The following is a 15,587-nucleotide window of genomic DNA, read 5'->3' on the forward strand; positions in this document are numbered from 1 at the left end:
AACCAGAGGGCAGCACAGAATGCGATCCTGCCCGTGAGCAATCTCCCAACTCATCTCTGACGGAACCCGTTTCTTTTACTCGGCACAATCGAACACAACGCACAGTCGATTTTGTCCAAACTTTTATGACTGAAAGTATAGCCACAAAATTGACTATAAACAAATTTACATTTTCTCAGCGCTTTTCGTGCTGTTATAACGAAATCGACAATTTACTTTCATCACACACTTTCGCGTACCGACGCAAATTCTATCGATTATTTCGCTGTTGCGTGGCGCCTCTATGTGGGATTGTCCAAACTAATTGAAGACCATCTCTGTCGATAACTGTATTCATAAAAAGAAATTTACACAATTAAATTCAAAACAAATATAACTCCGTATTCAACAACACCCTAAATAGATACCCAGTAGTTCCAGGATGAACATTTAAACGTTATCCCAAAAGAAACATTTATTGATCCCTGATTCGGTGATAGAACGTAACTATCTATATTTTACGCAGAGACTAGTTTACAAACCTTCCGCCTGCGTCAATTAAGGACAAAAATAGAAAGATAATCCTCAAAAACAATTGCTAATACTGGGTAGACGCATTAGTTCCATCATCTTTAATTCAAAAAGGCAATACAAGACGCCATTTCCGCCTACTCAAGGCGGCCTCGCCATTGGCCGCATTCGGTAGCTTGCCGCCGAGTCAGCCAATCGCGTGTCTCGTAGAAAAGGAAGTAAACCGCAATCACGCTTCGCTGGATGCGGCGCAGCGAAGCCCTCGTAATGGCGTCAGCCTCGTTAAGAAACAGCGCAGAAACCCCGAGCCCTCGGATAAATTTGCCTGGAGGGATATCCGGCCGTCCCGGCCCCCAGTTTTCATCGAGCATAAACGTCCTGCGCTTCAACAAATGTCCGTTAGAGAAAATAATCCACCCCGCGAATGCTGAAACGATAAACGGCACCGTAGTACGTACATACATACACTCGAGGACCGCTCCCGTTACGCGGCATCACGACTCGCCAGAAGTACTCTAAGCACTCGAGGCTAATTTATCGGTTATTCGACCAGCGTAGCGACATAGCCAGTTCGCGCGAGATACGCGCCTACAAGTTGCGTACCCGACACCCGCGGCGCAACGGTCAGCAACGGGGACGAGTGGATGTCACGGGCGTTTCGCCTCTCGGAGTCCCCTTGACCGCATTAACCGCTTAACTAATTGCTTTCTCGAAGATTCAACGATGCCGCTCCGAAAGTAGGGAGGGACGGTAGCTTCGGCGTCGCTGCACCGGGAGCTACACCGCGCTGCCGTCTCACAGTCTCTCCGAGCCGTCCCCGTTAACGGCCATTTTGCTCCTCGCGAGTCGGGAGCCAATCACAAAAGGGAATCGATAGATATCCACCAATTGACGCCGGGGAGGAAGTCACCTTCGCGGATAGTATCCTCGCAGCTCAGGAGACGCCGATCGCTACGTGGAGAGTGGATTCGCTAGTGGGAAGAAAAATTGTCCGCACATAGTCGGACCGCGAGCAGGCTGACGCCCAATCCTCGATCGGCGAGAAAGTAGCGAATTCGGAAAGAGAGGCAAGAGCGCAAGAAAGAGAGGGGCGAAGAGCTAGGGGTCGGTCGAGTTCGCACAGGTGGATTCGTCGATATCCGCTAGGACCCCGTCGGGCCGGTGCTCGGCGCCGCCGGGAAGGTTTAGGGCACCCGATAGGCAAAGCAAGAGCTCGGCGCAACTGGGCGACCGCCGGCGACTGCGCCGACGGCGCGGCCTGGCGCGGCCGAGCTCGACCGGCGTTGCGCCGCTCCGCGCGCCCCCTGCATCCCACCGTCCGCGCGAGGGCGGCGGGGTAGGGGGGTCGCCCCTCTCTTCGAATTATTTGCCCTCGCCGCGGCGGACGCGAGGGGGCGCTCGGGTTAGCTCGTTCGACCCGTTGCCCCTCCCACTTAATCTCCCACTCGGCGAGCCGACTCGCCGCGATGGCTCTGTCTCCCCCACTCCGCCTAGCGGGAGACCAGCGCCGTCTCTCTCGCGCGCTGCGACGCGACCGAAACCGGAAAACCTGGCCGAATCATCGAGGAGGGTGCCCAAAAGCGTATAGAAACTGGGCCATTTTGCGCACCAAGGTGACGGGGATCCGGCTAGGGGATCTACGAAAATCTGCGATTAAATCCGTTAAATATGCCCGCTCGGACTCTGTCCCTAGACTGAAAAATCTGCCTCTTTCCGAAACGCTGTGTCATTGCCTTCGTGGATAACAAAGACGCTACCAATGTTCGTAATCGGAACACTCGGCCCACGGGACGTTTAAGCGACGAAACTCAATTTCCTGCGGATACAATGTGAAATATCGTAGGCGATTTGAGTTTAACAATAGGTATAAATCTTCAAACTTCATGGCATACGAAATCCCGTGCCTACGTAAACGCATTCGAAGGGTCGAGCCTTGACGAAAGCGTTTGGACGATGCCGTACTCCCGGCATGAGAATATCGTCCACGTAGCTTCGGACTCGACGTTGCCCTGCCCTTCCGGGGAATAAGTTCCCTACTCCAGCGAGGCGAACGCGGAAACGGTCGAAAAAGCCGAAGAGGCACGGCCCACGAATCCGGAGTCCATCTTTCTTTGCCTAATTCGTGCGAATAGTGGGCCCGGGTAAAACGGGCTTTACGGAAGCCCAGAGAAGAACGGCGGTCTCTCTCCGGGGTCCTGCGCCCCTCGGCCCAGCGGCGGGTCGGGTGCGCCCGGCTTCCCCCACCCCGTCGCGGTCCGGCGCGCGCTCCACCGACGGGGGAGGAAGGGAGGGGGAAGCGCCGCGGAGAGGGGCAGGGCCGCGGTCCTCGCTCGCCGGTAGACTCGCTCCGCTCCCCTCCGCATCCCCTCCACGGCCGGCCAGCCGCTGGCCGGCGAGCCTCGCTACGCTCCCGCCACGGTGACGTCACTCCGAGTAGTGTAGTGCAGTGAGAAGGAGCGAAGCTAGCTCCTCGTGTACGTGCGGCCGAACAACCGAGAGAGCGTAGGGTACGGCCCGAGTACGCCGCCCGCGCGCTAGGAAAGACGGGCGCCCTGATACCCGGACGGACGCGCGTACGAGCGAGAAAGAGGTGAGAAAGGCGAGGAGCCGAATCGCGACGGCGAGTGTCGCCGGATCGACGCCGGACGCGAGACGAGAGTGCCGCGAGCTCGTCGGCTCGGCCAGAGGAGAGGGACGACTCTTGCCCGGCCCGGGCCGCGATGTGCGCGACATGAGTGGCCGCGGCCGCGCTCTTAAGACCGGGAGCGCGTCGGCTTCGGAGTAGCGCGTGGCAATCTGGGCGGCGCTCGGTCGCCGGTCACTCCCGCGATGTCGAGTCGGCGCGGCGGTCGGTCGGCGCAGGTCGCACGGTCGGTGGGCCCGAGGCGCCCGGTCCCGGCGCCGGTCACGTGAGCGGCTGCGCGCCCTAGGATGCGGCTCCCCGTTGCCGGTGGTGAATCCCGCGGGTGGTCCCCGCGGCCGGGCGCGCCGCCTTCCGGCGTCCTGTGAGACGCGCGCGCGAGACATAGGCAGGGACGTACGAGGGCGTTGGACGAGGCGGACGCGAGCGGGAAGCAATCCGCGGAGGAGGAAAGAAGGAGCGAGCGAGAGAGGGCGATAGAGGAGGATAGAGAGAGAGGGTGCGCACGAGCCGAGCGGAAGCGAGATAGCCCGTCTAGTGCGCGCTCGCTCGGGGCACGGAGGAGTGTTCGGGCTCCGTGGCAGCGGGAAAGTGGTGCGTGCGAGGTTCGCCGTCGACGGTCGTGCGTGCGTGCGTGCGCGCGTGGTCGGCCAGTGGTGCTCGGTGGCTGGCTGGCCGCCGCGGGAGTCCTCGTCGAGAGGCCGCCGCGGCCGAGGGAGGCGGAGGGCCCCAGCCACCGCGCGGAGCCGAGTGTCGCCGAGTGTGCCCGAGTGTGCGGCCGAGTGTCCCCGAGCGGCCCGAGTGGCCGCGCGGGAGTGTGACCGGGCCCCGTGTGTGACCCGAACCGGGCCGGACTCGGCCCGCCCAGGAGGGAGGGAGTGCCCAGGTCGGCGAGTTGTGTGTCGTTGTACGGTGCCGCCAAACGATACCACAACATCCGATCCCAAATGAAGAGTTCGGAGCAAAATGGTTAGAGAGACACGTCACCTGTGGGTTGGAAATCTGCCGGAAAACATCCGAGAGGATCGCATAAGAGAGCACTTCAAACGGTAAGAGACCCCCCATCCCTCCCCGCCCCCCGAGGGCGTTTTCCTCTCGGCGCCCTCGCCCGCCCGAATTCGAGGTCGAGGTCGTCACCTCGCTCGACTTCGGGTGGTCTCTTCCCTTTCGGCGGGGAGACGAATCCCCGCGGTGTGTAAAAGTGTAACGATCGCCTGTAACCGACGTGGGTGAAAGCCCTCGCGCCAGCTGCCTTGCACTCGCGGAGAGCCGTTGCGTGGAATACCAATCGCGACGTCGGCGTCGACCGTAACCGGAGACGCTTTTACCCGCGACCGGGATACGTTTCGGCCTAAGCAATGCCTCATTGTCGGCGTTTTCGAGTAATCGAACGTCGGCGAGCACTCACGGATTTTGTGATATTTAATAGGGGAGCCGATTTGGGGAATGTGTCTTGAACCGCTTGGCCGAGGAGTGAGCCCTGATTTACGAACGCAAAACACTCCACCGAGGAGCTCGGGCCCGGCAGAGGTATAGCCGACGAATCGTCTCTCGAATGCTTCCGACCTGCCCCTCCGAGGTGTTCAAACGGATACGGTTATCGCGAGATTTAATTTTCTGTCGGAGAACGACTAGGCGATACTCGGTCGTCTTCTCGACGATTCCTCTCTCTAGGCCGATCTCGTCGCCGGCCTTCGATCCTCGCCATCCGTAATTGTCCCGATGCGACGCAAGGCTGCGTCCTGTGCGTAACGCACGCCCTTAACCGGCACCATTAATTTCCTACGTATACAGCGAACGAGGTTATGTCGCGCTCGCCGATTAACCTTTCGAATGGACGCGGCGAGCGGTATGCGGCGGTACGTCATGCGGCATTGCGGGATGTGGAGAGAAGGAGAGAGAGAGGGGGAGAGAAAAAAAAATGTTTATCGATTTATCCGTTTATCCACTTATCCATTTGGGATAATGGGAAACGCCGCAGCCGGCGCGCTCGCGTGCATCGACGCAATGCTCCGATAGATCGCGATGGATTTATTTTTAGTCGTTTCCATCGACTCGGTCAGCTTGGGGATTTGTTTGCGGTGTTTTTATTATTTTTATTTTTTTTTTCTATAATTCTTTTTTGTGTGTAGAATAATGGCGGCGGCAGGGAGATCTATACATCGTATTGTTCGATGGGCGTGGTGGCGGTAGGAGAGGAGTTTTCAAGTGTTCGTTAACGCGAGATATTCGAGCCGTGTCGAGAGAAAGAGAATACGCCGTCGCGGCGTGCTCCAAGTGGATTCAAAGACCTCGATATTTAAAACGCGTTTATCCTGCGACACTGGACGCCGTATGTGTGTCGCGTGCCGTGCCGGTACGGTCGCTCGCCTGGCGAAAAAAAGAAACGGCGAGTGCGCATTCATATTTTGAAAACTGGTCGATCGCTGCTGAATAGCAAATACCGTTCGGTACCGACACGTTCCGTGGAAGCGTTTCGAGGGGTCGTCGGTGTGTGTGCGATTTCGAGTCCGGAACAGAGGCGGCATTTTTCTTTTTTTTTTTTTTCTTTTTTTTCCCGGAGCGTCCTCGGGACGACAAAAGGTTCAATCGCTTTCGAGCGACGTTTAGCGCCCGTTCGCGGAAGATATGTACGTAGACCGTGCGGAATTACGGGGCAAATAACGGGACGTGACGCCTTTGGAAGTCGCGGTTTTTGCGCGCGGTCGCGTAAATATTTCCTACACCTTCTGGACCGGATAACACCTCGGGCACGTACATACATATATATATATATATATTTATATACATGTACCTATCGCTATAAGTCACTCACCAGTATTCGTATCACGGATCCTAACGTTCGGATCGCTGCGAACTTTTTCCCCCTTCTTACCTTGGGGAGGGCCCCGCGTTAAGGGTCATATTGGAGTGGCCGGGCTCGCGAATATAGCCCCTACTGAAAATGTGGACCGTGTCGTTTACGTATCTCCCTAAGCGCTGTTCGTTCCTTCTCCATCCTCGTTCTTCGTTTTCCCTCCTTTTCTCCTCTTTACTTCCTCTTTTCCCGCAACGCGGAGAAACCCCTCAAATGCAATCGCACCAGTGCATGTATCCATCACTATGTAAGACCCTCGCCGGTATTCATAACGCGAATCCTAACGCTCCGATCCCTGCCGACCTTTTTCTCCCTACCTCGGTGAGCGCCCCGTATTACGGGTCATATTGGAATGACCGGTCTCGGGAACACAGCCCCTACTGCCAAACGTAAACCGTGTCTTTTCCCTGTCTTTGTGTTTACGTGACACCCATCTAAGCGCGGTTCTCCCTTCCCATCCACGTTCTTCGTTTTCCCTTTTCCCCTCCTTTTTCTCGCGAGCGACGCTCGATTCCTCTCGAATTTAATCGCGACAGTGCACGTGTCCATCACTTCCTAAGACATACGCCAGTATTCGTAACGTGCATGCCAACGTGTCCCCGCTACCTGCGACCTTTTCCCCATCTCACCTCGACGAGGACCCCGCGTTACGGGTCATATTGTAATGACCGGGCTCGCAAATATAACCCCTACTGCAAACGTGGACCGTGTCGCTTCACCGTCGTTTCCCTGCCCTTGTGTTTACGTGACACCCATCTAAGCGCGGTCCTCCCTTTCCATTCTCGGTCTTCGTTTTCCCTTTTCTCCTTATTTTTCTTTTTCCTTTTCCCCTCCCTTTCCGCCCGCAACGCGCGATTCCCCTCGAATTTAGCCGCGGCAGCGCGCGCGGTGCGCCGGGCGTCACCCGGGGGCGGTGTCAGTGCAGACTTCGATCTCTCTCTCTCTCTCTCTTTCTCTCGTTCCCGATCCCCCTCCCCCCTCCTCCACGCGCCCTCTCTCCGTCGCCCTCTTTCTCTCATTTGCGAGACCCCGATCCCGGTATCCAGATATTCTAGAAACGACGGCTCGCCGACGCCTCGATGTTTTCGACACGGGGCATACCCGAGAATCCTGCGCGGGGCCTTGGATGCCTCCCCCGTCCCCCAGCGCCCTCCGGCCCGACCCGAACCCCCTCTCCCCCTTCCGCTCCCCACCGCCGTGCGTACGTAAGTGCGCCGTCATTTGTTTTTTCCCGAAGTAATAATAGCTGGGGACAGCCATTTTGAAGTGCTCCGTCGCGCGCGCGCACCCGCCGCGCGGAGTTATTGTTCGCCAGTGGCGCTCAAATCGCGGCTCCGACCTCTACGAGGACCCCCACCTCTCTCCTTCGGCTGAATGTCTTCCTGGGAAGCTAGTCCACGGTCAAGGTTGACGACGGGTCCCTAGACTGGGGAAAAATTCGAGAGGGCCCGAGTTATTACCAGAGCTACCTGCAGGAGCGCAGAAATGTCTTTCGATGGATCTAGTTTAATTCTTAACCATGGAACATGCTTATCGTATGGCCGACGGATAAATCGCTTTGACGAGACTCTTAGATAACATTGACATTTAATTTAATTTAATTGCGATAGGCCTTATGATACATTCAAGTAACTCCGTACCTTTACCCGAGATATTTCTGGTTTATATTCGAGAAGGATTGAGATGTCGTACGAAATTTAGAAAACCACTTAAGCAAACGAGTTCGGCCAAGTGAACTGAAATTCGGTTCGGTTGGGAAAGTTTTCTGAAATTCACCGGATACGGGCTATCGTTAACGATTTTGTTCAGTGGAATGGGTCTGGGGTCTACGTGAGGATTCGTTATCGATTTTTTTTTTATGTTCAGATGGGGGAGGTGAGGATGATAAATATATGCTGGGATTTGGGCAACGTGAATGATAAATGCGGGATTTTTGGTATACCCGAGTACTCTTGGTATCCTTAGACATGGAAAAATGTGCAATGCCACTTCGTCGCACGCAAAATGTCTTCCACTATCTTCTTAGGGCGGATTTTCGAGGAAGATTTCGTCGGTCTCTTATCTGCACCGCGATTCAATTTGCAGGGGGCGGGAGTCTTTCGAGCTCGCGAAATTCAACGAGACTGGCGTGTCGTTGTCTCCTTCTCCTCGTCTGGGGCATTTCGAGGTATGGAGTCACTGCCAGTCACTGTCACAGTGCCAGGAACCGTAAGTCTTGTCTCGCCTCCGGGTTGAAAAGCCGGAGGACGCGGGATATATCGAAATTTCAGATCTCGCGATAATTTGACCTCAACTAGCCGGAATTCTCTTTCTGGATTTAACAGTTCGGCGCTTCCGCTCGGATTTCTTTTCTTTTTTCTCTCTCTCTGTCTTTCTTCTTTTTCTCTCACTCGTTTCGGCCGATTCGGCGAAGTCGCTCGTCGGTTGGAATCGACCGACGAGAACCCGAGGATGATTAATCGATTTTGAAATTAGGCGGCTTTAAACTTCGAGCGCCCCTCGATTATGATCGATTGCGACGGCTAGAGGTTGAAATCGAGTGTATACGTGCGTTTGTGTATACATATAAAAATCCTACTAGTTGTTGCGTTCTGTGTTTGTCCGGGCCCGGTTGCGTATTTCTTTTTTTTTTATTCCTTCCCCCCCCCCCCAAGATTTCGATCGCAGACATTAGGGATTTTGAAGTACTTAGTTTACGGAATTAACTAGTATTTTTATTTATCAAGGGTACTGGAGTGAGGGAGTAATGAAACAAAATATATGTCCTTCGCATGGTGATGAGGAAGGTATCTGTAAAAATTGAAATAAAATCAGCCTGGGAAATCACGGGTTACCACGATATACAGACTGACAATTTTACGTTTTTACGCGTTCGTTTGAATATGGATAATACACGGAGTCAACGTGCCAGGCGTTTCTGATTTTTTGGTCTAATTCGACTATCCGATACGCGCGAAAGTTAGAGTTACGGAGGTGTTAGAGCCTCCCGGAGACCGTTACATTTTTAAAAAAAGGCACGTCTAGTGTGAGGTTATCTAATACCCAAGTTTGAACTCCGATCGATTATACCCCATTACATAAGGTAAAGGTTAAGACTTGACCTGGGATGTACGTAGATAATTGTAACCAAGCCCGTCTTCAACCGAACGACTTATCGCTGTCTCAGAGTTTCCTCCATTTAAACGGTACGTGAATAAAACCTGGCAATGTCAAACGATTCGGTGGAAACGCCCAAGATAGACAAAGCGATTTAAAATTTGCATGAAATTTGCCCGATAAAAGATCATGGAACGAGTCACGAGTATGTTGCTTACGAGTCCTCATTTGGAACTCATGAGTAACATATGTGCAGCTAAATTCATCTCTCGAAATGCTGATAAAAAAATCCCAGCTCACATTTGAAACCACGAGCGTGACAAATTTTCTTCAAATTAATTGCGTACTATGCGTATACATATATCGCAGAAATTTCGTGCGGGAAATTCTTTGCAAATCGATTTTCCTCATCGCACGACGATCATGAATTTCTATCTGGGGCGGTTAACGTGTAACGTAGGCATCGCGAACGATAGGGGGCAGTTTTCTCTTTGCACTTTCGCACAATGATATCGTTGGCTCTAAGACATGAGAAAACGGAGGGGAGGAAAGAAAAGATACTTAATAGCGGCGCACTTTGAAAGGTCTCAGCAGCGTCTACGTCGCTTCTGCATGCACGCGTCGGAACCCGGAAGAGGATCTCCCCTCCTCTCTCTCTCACCCTCTCCCCCCTTTCTCTCTCACTATCCACTCTGTGCACTCGTCGCCTTTGTAATCACGCCCGGTGCTAATTACGCCCAGGCAGAGGTCGGCTTAAATGGCCGTTAATGAAACCGCCGTAAGGGGAAAAACGTTCGAAAGCGCCGGGCCGAGATGGATAATTTATCGGGGGGGAGGGAAAAGGGAGGAATGCCGAAGTAACCGTTCCTTCCCGGGCGACATACCACGTGACACACGTCACGTGACGCACACAACGCACTCGTAGACTCCCTTAGGCGCGAATTATGGTAGCCGAGGTGCGGCAAGCCGGTAAATCCGTAAAGTTAAGGTGTCGCATTGCGCTCGTGATTAGGTTAACTCTGAAATTTCAACGATCCTCGGCGATCGGTGACAAAAGTCCAGGTTCGACTACGTGTTCCTTAAGTTAAACGGATTCTATAAAAAGCCCGGGTCCTCGGAGGATATCCTTGGTAGAGGGCCCTGAAAATCGGCGCCGCGGTGAGGAATTAATTAATCTAGGGGAATTATGGTCCCGAGAGACCGGATGATGTTTTTGAGAAGTGATTTGCATGGAATTGGAAATCTTTACCGATATGCACGTGGGATGATCTTGCGATTTCACGAGAAAAATTGCATTATGCATGTATTGGGTTCTTAAACGGGCACTGAAGAGTTGAAGGAGATGGTATTACGTAGTGCCGTGAAAGAGTATCATCGGTGTAAAAAAAAAGGTTTATTGCCTGATTGTAATCTTAAGAGAATAATACCGACGAAGCCTTTGAAACAGTTGGCTGAAAGTGATACTTTTATAATAAATGTTCCCGGGAGGATTAGTTTCGAATTTATTCTTCCTGGGTGAATTTAATTGTTTGGGTGGAATCGTTTTGTCGATCTCGTATTGATATTCACGTCTCAGGGCGTTTCCATTTTTTGTCCAATTTAATTTAGGGGCCACCAGGGTTGATAATATTTTTTTCGAAAGTCGACATTATGACGTCGCGATCAGACCATACGGGGGTTGTCTGATCATCGGAGCTCGTTTTCATTGAACTGCGTAAAGGGGGCACGGTGGTTCCTCGTAATTCCACGTAAAACCTGCTGGCCAATTTGAATTTCACGGTCGGTTAATTAATTACCCGCGAAAAGACTCCGGGTATATACCGGTTTATCGAATTTCGAAATGCCGCGCGTCGATATGGCGTTTCGGATATCGGCTTTATAAGTTAATAAGTTGTAATTGAATTTCGCCGAGGAGGTGTGAAACTCCAGAGTAAATGTACGAAATCGTGAAATTTTCGTAGCGAGAGGTGTCTTTAAAAATTGGCAATGGGTTTTACCCTTGCAAATGCAGAGTATGTCTTCAGTGTAATCGGAAAGAAATCCCATTTTGGCAATTAAACACGCATTACCCTCTTGTTACGCATCTCGCAAGTTGTCCTGGCAATGGATACCTCGCGAGACATGTCGTCGGGGAATATTACGTCTTTACGGAGGTGGTAGCGAAAAATAAGTTTGGAAGAAAAAAGAGTGAGAGAGAGAGAGAAAAGTTATCTGGTCGACCCCTGACTGGGCAATCTTGCAAATTGATCGCACTGAGGAAACTTTTCGACCCCCCGGCGGGACGTGCAACACCGTACGAGTAATTGCCCGACCAGAACGGTACATCAATTGGTCTCGTGAGTTTCTTTAACATTGCATCGAGAACGAGGTCATTAGCGACGATTACCATCTATGTAAATCATTCAGTAAAGTATTAGCGTAGGTGGAAGTAATTAATGCGACTTAAGCCTCGGTTAACGCTTATTCGGCTGGCTTGAATATCGGGAGACACTCGATGAGCTTTGCAAGCTCTCCAGAATGTCCCTTCGGTTAACTAGTGAATTAATAAATGCCACCGAGTGACGTCAGACAAGAAGCGCGATTTTCCTCTAAGCGTGATAAAGGCTGTTTTTCCGTTTTTTTTTTTAAACGATCTAGGAAAAGTTCGATGCGGCATAAGTGTAATTCCTATAAATAGGAAGACGATTCGACAAAGAGGGTACCCCGTTTCTCGTCAGCTGATTTAATCGATGCCTTTTCGAGATAACCGAGCGATTTTAAACTCCGGCCGAGGAAGAAGGCGCAATCTCTGTCCGTCCGACAGAATACAAACGCGTTGCTTTCCTCGAACGGAGCCGTTTCGTTCACGTTCTAGGAATCGTGACCGAGCAAAAAGAGCATATTTCCTTCGCGAGATGTCGAACTAACCGAATTCGAGAAACTCGACACGTCGGTAACGTCCTCGGTTCGATCAGCTGATAGGCTCGACTCGAGACGGCGCGGGGACCGAGTCGACGCGGAAGGCGTATTTTCTTCCGTTTTCCTCGATTTCTCGCCTTTGTTTATTTCTGATTTACGTCACCGTCTAATGGGGGAGTACACGTGACTTATTATCGCACGAGTTCCACGATTTATCTCAGTTTCTCACCGTTAAAACTATGGCGTGTACGAGCGGCAGGAATGGAGAGGGGCGACTCGTTGGTTCAGCAAATTGTACACTTTGAGAAGTACTAAACATTGGGACGATTTTAAGGCGTGTCGTGTGATGGATTATTATAACTCTGTTTTTACACCGAAGGGACGAAAAAGGGGTAAATTGCTCTCTAAACGTCCAGTGATATTAACAGTTCTCTGTCACGGACGACGCACTTTCGTCAGGTATTTTTTTTTTCCTGCAGTTTATCGCAATTTTTTGCGGCCGCTACGAAAAATATTAGGGAGGAAATTTCCATAGTGCGTCCTGGCGCTCTCACGGGAGGACGGGGACGGCGGCGACGCCCTCGGCCGATCAGCTGATCGGAGCAGCCGCGAGCGACGCTGCGCGCTAGCTCGTTGCCTCGAGGCTCGCAGCAAGGAATTACGTACGTAACATGGCGACGAGTCCCCTCCCGCGGGTTATTCGGAAATTTATCGCGCTTTTTTTCTTTCCCCGTGGATGTTTCTCACGAACTGGGAAATAATGACTTGAAGCTCTATACTACAGCTCAAGCAGTCCTAACTCGATCTTACACCAATATTTAGGTATTTTTGATTGGCAACGCTGTTAAAAATATATAATCATAAATGGCATACGCCTTTAGTACAGTTATAGTAAAATCATGACGTCTTAAAACTTAATCAGAATACATTTATCATACATTCCAAGATAAAATCCTAATTTCATACAGCCGTGTCATCATTTTGTTCAGTTGCGCGGGGAAAATTAATACACATGTGTACTAAACTTATAATATCAAACACATCATCGATTTTATTTGAAGATACGTTATAATATGGCAGTACCTTTCTTAACTGGGTGATTTTGTCTCGTATGGAAAAAGTTTTCGAAAAGTTTCTAAAAATGGACTTGTCGCTCCTCCACCTCCACGGTGCAGATATGGTTCTCTGGAAAAACATGCCTAATTCGGGAATGGCCCGAGCTCGGCCGAGCGGAGCCGACGTTAGTCGAGGCCGCCCGAACAGAGGCGAAGGGACGACGCGCGCGCCACTAAGATGGTTGGGAGGGGTGGGGAGAGCGGGGCCGAGAGAAAGAGCGCGGGTCGGTGACGGAAGAGGTAGCGAAAAGGAGCGAGACAGCGTCGGTCGGTCGCTCGTCGGGGGAGGGGGCAGGGGACGGATGAAGGGCGGACGAGATAGAACTCTAACGGTGACGCGGCGCAGTGGCACTCAATCGGCGGCTCCGGGACTCCAGCTCTCGCGGAGTTTCACCCACCGGCATGGATTTCGCGTCTCGCGTTCCTTGGGGAGCGCGAGTGCCCTCTCGTCGAGCACCTACTGCGCCGTATCTGCGGAGAAGGCGCTCGCGTTCGCCGATATACCTTGCTCGCGTTAACTGCGGGAAAATCCTCGACACTGCGGCGGATCCTCGTTACGGTAGGAAAGTCCGTACCCGGTAGGGGGAACGGATCCGAGGGACGTGCACTGCACGTAAGCACGGGACGGCCGGGTTACTAGACTTATTATACGCGATGAAATTTCCCTCCGCCTCGTCGACGACCCGCGAAAACGCCGACGGCGGTTTCGCTAATTGGATCCGTGACGTTTCCAGTAACCGCGACTATTACCGACCCATTCATAGCCGGTGACCGTTCGCCCGTTGAATCGACGTTCGGGGGTGTTCAACCAGCGAAACGGTCGCCTCGTGCGATATATCCGCCTGTTCTCGGCGCCCCGGGATGAGCGCCTCGATTCGGCGTTTGATCGGTGACTTTTCTTTCCCCGACGCGACCCGGTGCATTCCGACGCGGTCACTTGTCTCCGTGGCGCGGATTCCTCGGTTCCTAGGGTATAGAAATGCCTAGGCGGTTCGTCGTACGTTTCGCAATTTCGTTTCCTGATCTCGTCGGCGCTACGGGGAGGGCGTTCGTCTCGCCGGCTGGATCCACGGAGTTTCGGTGACCTACTTACTTGCGACCGCCACCGCCTCCTGTTGGTGGCAGGTGCGGTAGAATCTCGATATTCGGAAGGGACCCCGAGCGTTTGGCCAGGCTATGCGTTTGCCGCCGACGAGGGGCCTTCTTTCTTCTTCGACCTGGCCTCCCGACAATAAGGGCGAAAGGGGCCTGCGATGGTCAGCGCGGAGGGCGCGGCAGGGTCCGCATCGTACGCCCGCGCGGAGAATACTGGGAGGGGCAGGGGACCGGCGGACGTTTTCATAACCGATCGTAGCGCCTCGGTCGTAGCCTCGGTGTCGTTCCCGCAATAAATTTCCTCGGCCGAACGCGGCTGCGGCGTTAAAGCTGCCGCCCATTGGGAAGTGCGCGACCCGGACCACGCGACGCAGCCGCTTCTAATCGTAACCCTCCAGCCATATGCCATTTCCTCCTTTTTCTGAAAAATATCGGGGGAAACTTTGGTAGTAAATCTCGCATGGGTTTATTACATGAAGATTTTCAATGCAAGACCAAAAGATACTTTAAAATTACTAATAATAATGGCATGCTTGCCGAAATTTACAGAATATGTGGAGTTTCGGCGTTACTCACGGTTGAAGAGGTAAGATAAAAATTGATTTCATAGGATTTTGACCCTTCATCTACGGCAGGGAGGACTGTGGAACTGTACAGGGGCGGACGTTAATACCTCCCCATCGTACACTGGTGACGCCATGGCTACAGGGAAGGCATTTATGTCCGCCACTGTACCGCCTGTACGGATCGCTCTCCCGCGAAGTTCTAATATTTTATATGAATAATGTTCATTCATGATGAATGATGAATGATGATGATGATTTATATGTCGATGTTCATATGTAACTTTGAATGCATGGGAATAAATGGGGCACCTGTAGTGGAGCTTTGTTAAAAAAACGTCGGTCAGGCGGAAGCCACTATAGCGGCGCTTCGTAATGAACGGATTAAGCGACGTTTTGAAACGTTTTTCTGGAGCCTCGGAAGATCTTTGAGAAAAAGTTCTGGGAAGAGAAATTCAAGTTGGAGTTAACCCTCTGACCTCAACGTGGCGGACGCAGTTACGAAGTAACGTGGGTAAGTGGTTTGCTGCGCAAACTACTTATAAAGTAAAGAGAAGGTAGGGAGAGAGGGGTAAATGTGTTTTTGACGTTAAACCTGTTACGATCGGTCAGATGATTGCTTTTAAATGGTATTGGTAATGGGGGTACAAATTGTTGGTTTAGAGGTAAATGTATATCGGGTCGGTGTATTTTGTTTGTACACGAATTCAATTCTGTCTGACTGTTCGAGAATGCGTCCTAATACTCTACCGAATTCCTCGGTATGCTCTGCGCAATTAGGTGCTCGTCGTGCGATATGAGTCACGTAATTT

General features: G+C 52.2%; 1 protein-coding gene and 1 long non-coding RNA gene across 2 annotated transcripts in view; one reads left to right on the top strand and one right to left on the bottom strand.

Annotated features, from left to right (window-relative positions):
• Positions 1-314: 314 nt before the first annotated feature.
• LOC105701379 lies at positions 315-1,727 on the bottom strand. Its single transcript, XR_001104212.2, has 2 exons — positions 969-1,727; positions 315-888 (listed from the first exon to the last, which is right to left on the bottom strand). It is a non-coding gene; the product is annotated as an uncharacterized LOC105701379 (long non-coding RNA).
• Positions 1,728-2,963: 1,236 nt separating this feature from the next.
• LOC105698941 (protein split ends) overlaps positions 2,964-15,587 on the top strand; it is an 89,321-nt gene continuing 76,697 nt past the window's right edge. The window contains exon 1 of the mRNA XM_023432379.1: positions 2,964-4,200. Within this exon, the coding sequence (XP_023288147.1) occupies positions 4,118-4,200 (83 nt within the window). The 5' untranslated portion in view covers positions 2,964-4,117. The remainder of the gene's footprint in view (positions 4,201-15,587) is intronic.

This window comes from Orussus abietinus, unplaced genomic scaffold (genome assembly GCF_000612105.2).
Source record: "Orussus abietinus isolate OABI.00-Male unplaced genomic scaffold, Oabi_2.0 scaffold296, whole genome shotgun sequence".
Taxonomy (NCBI): domain Eukaryota; kingdom Metazoa; phylum Arthropoda; class Insecta; order Hymenoptera; family Orussidae; genus Orussus; species Orussus abietinus.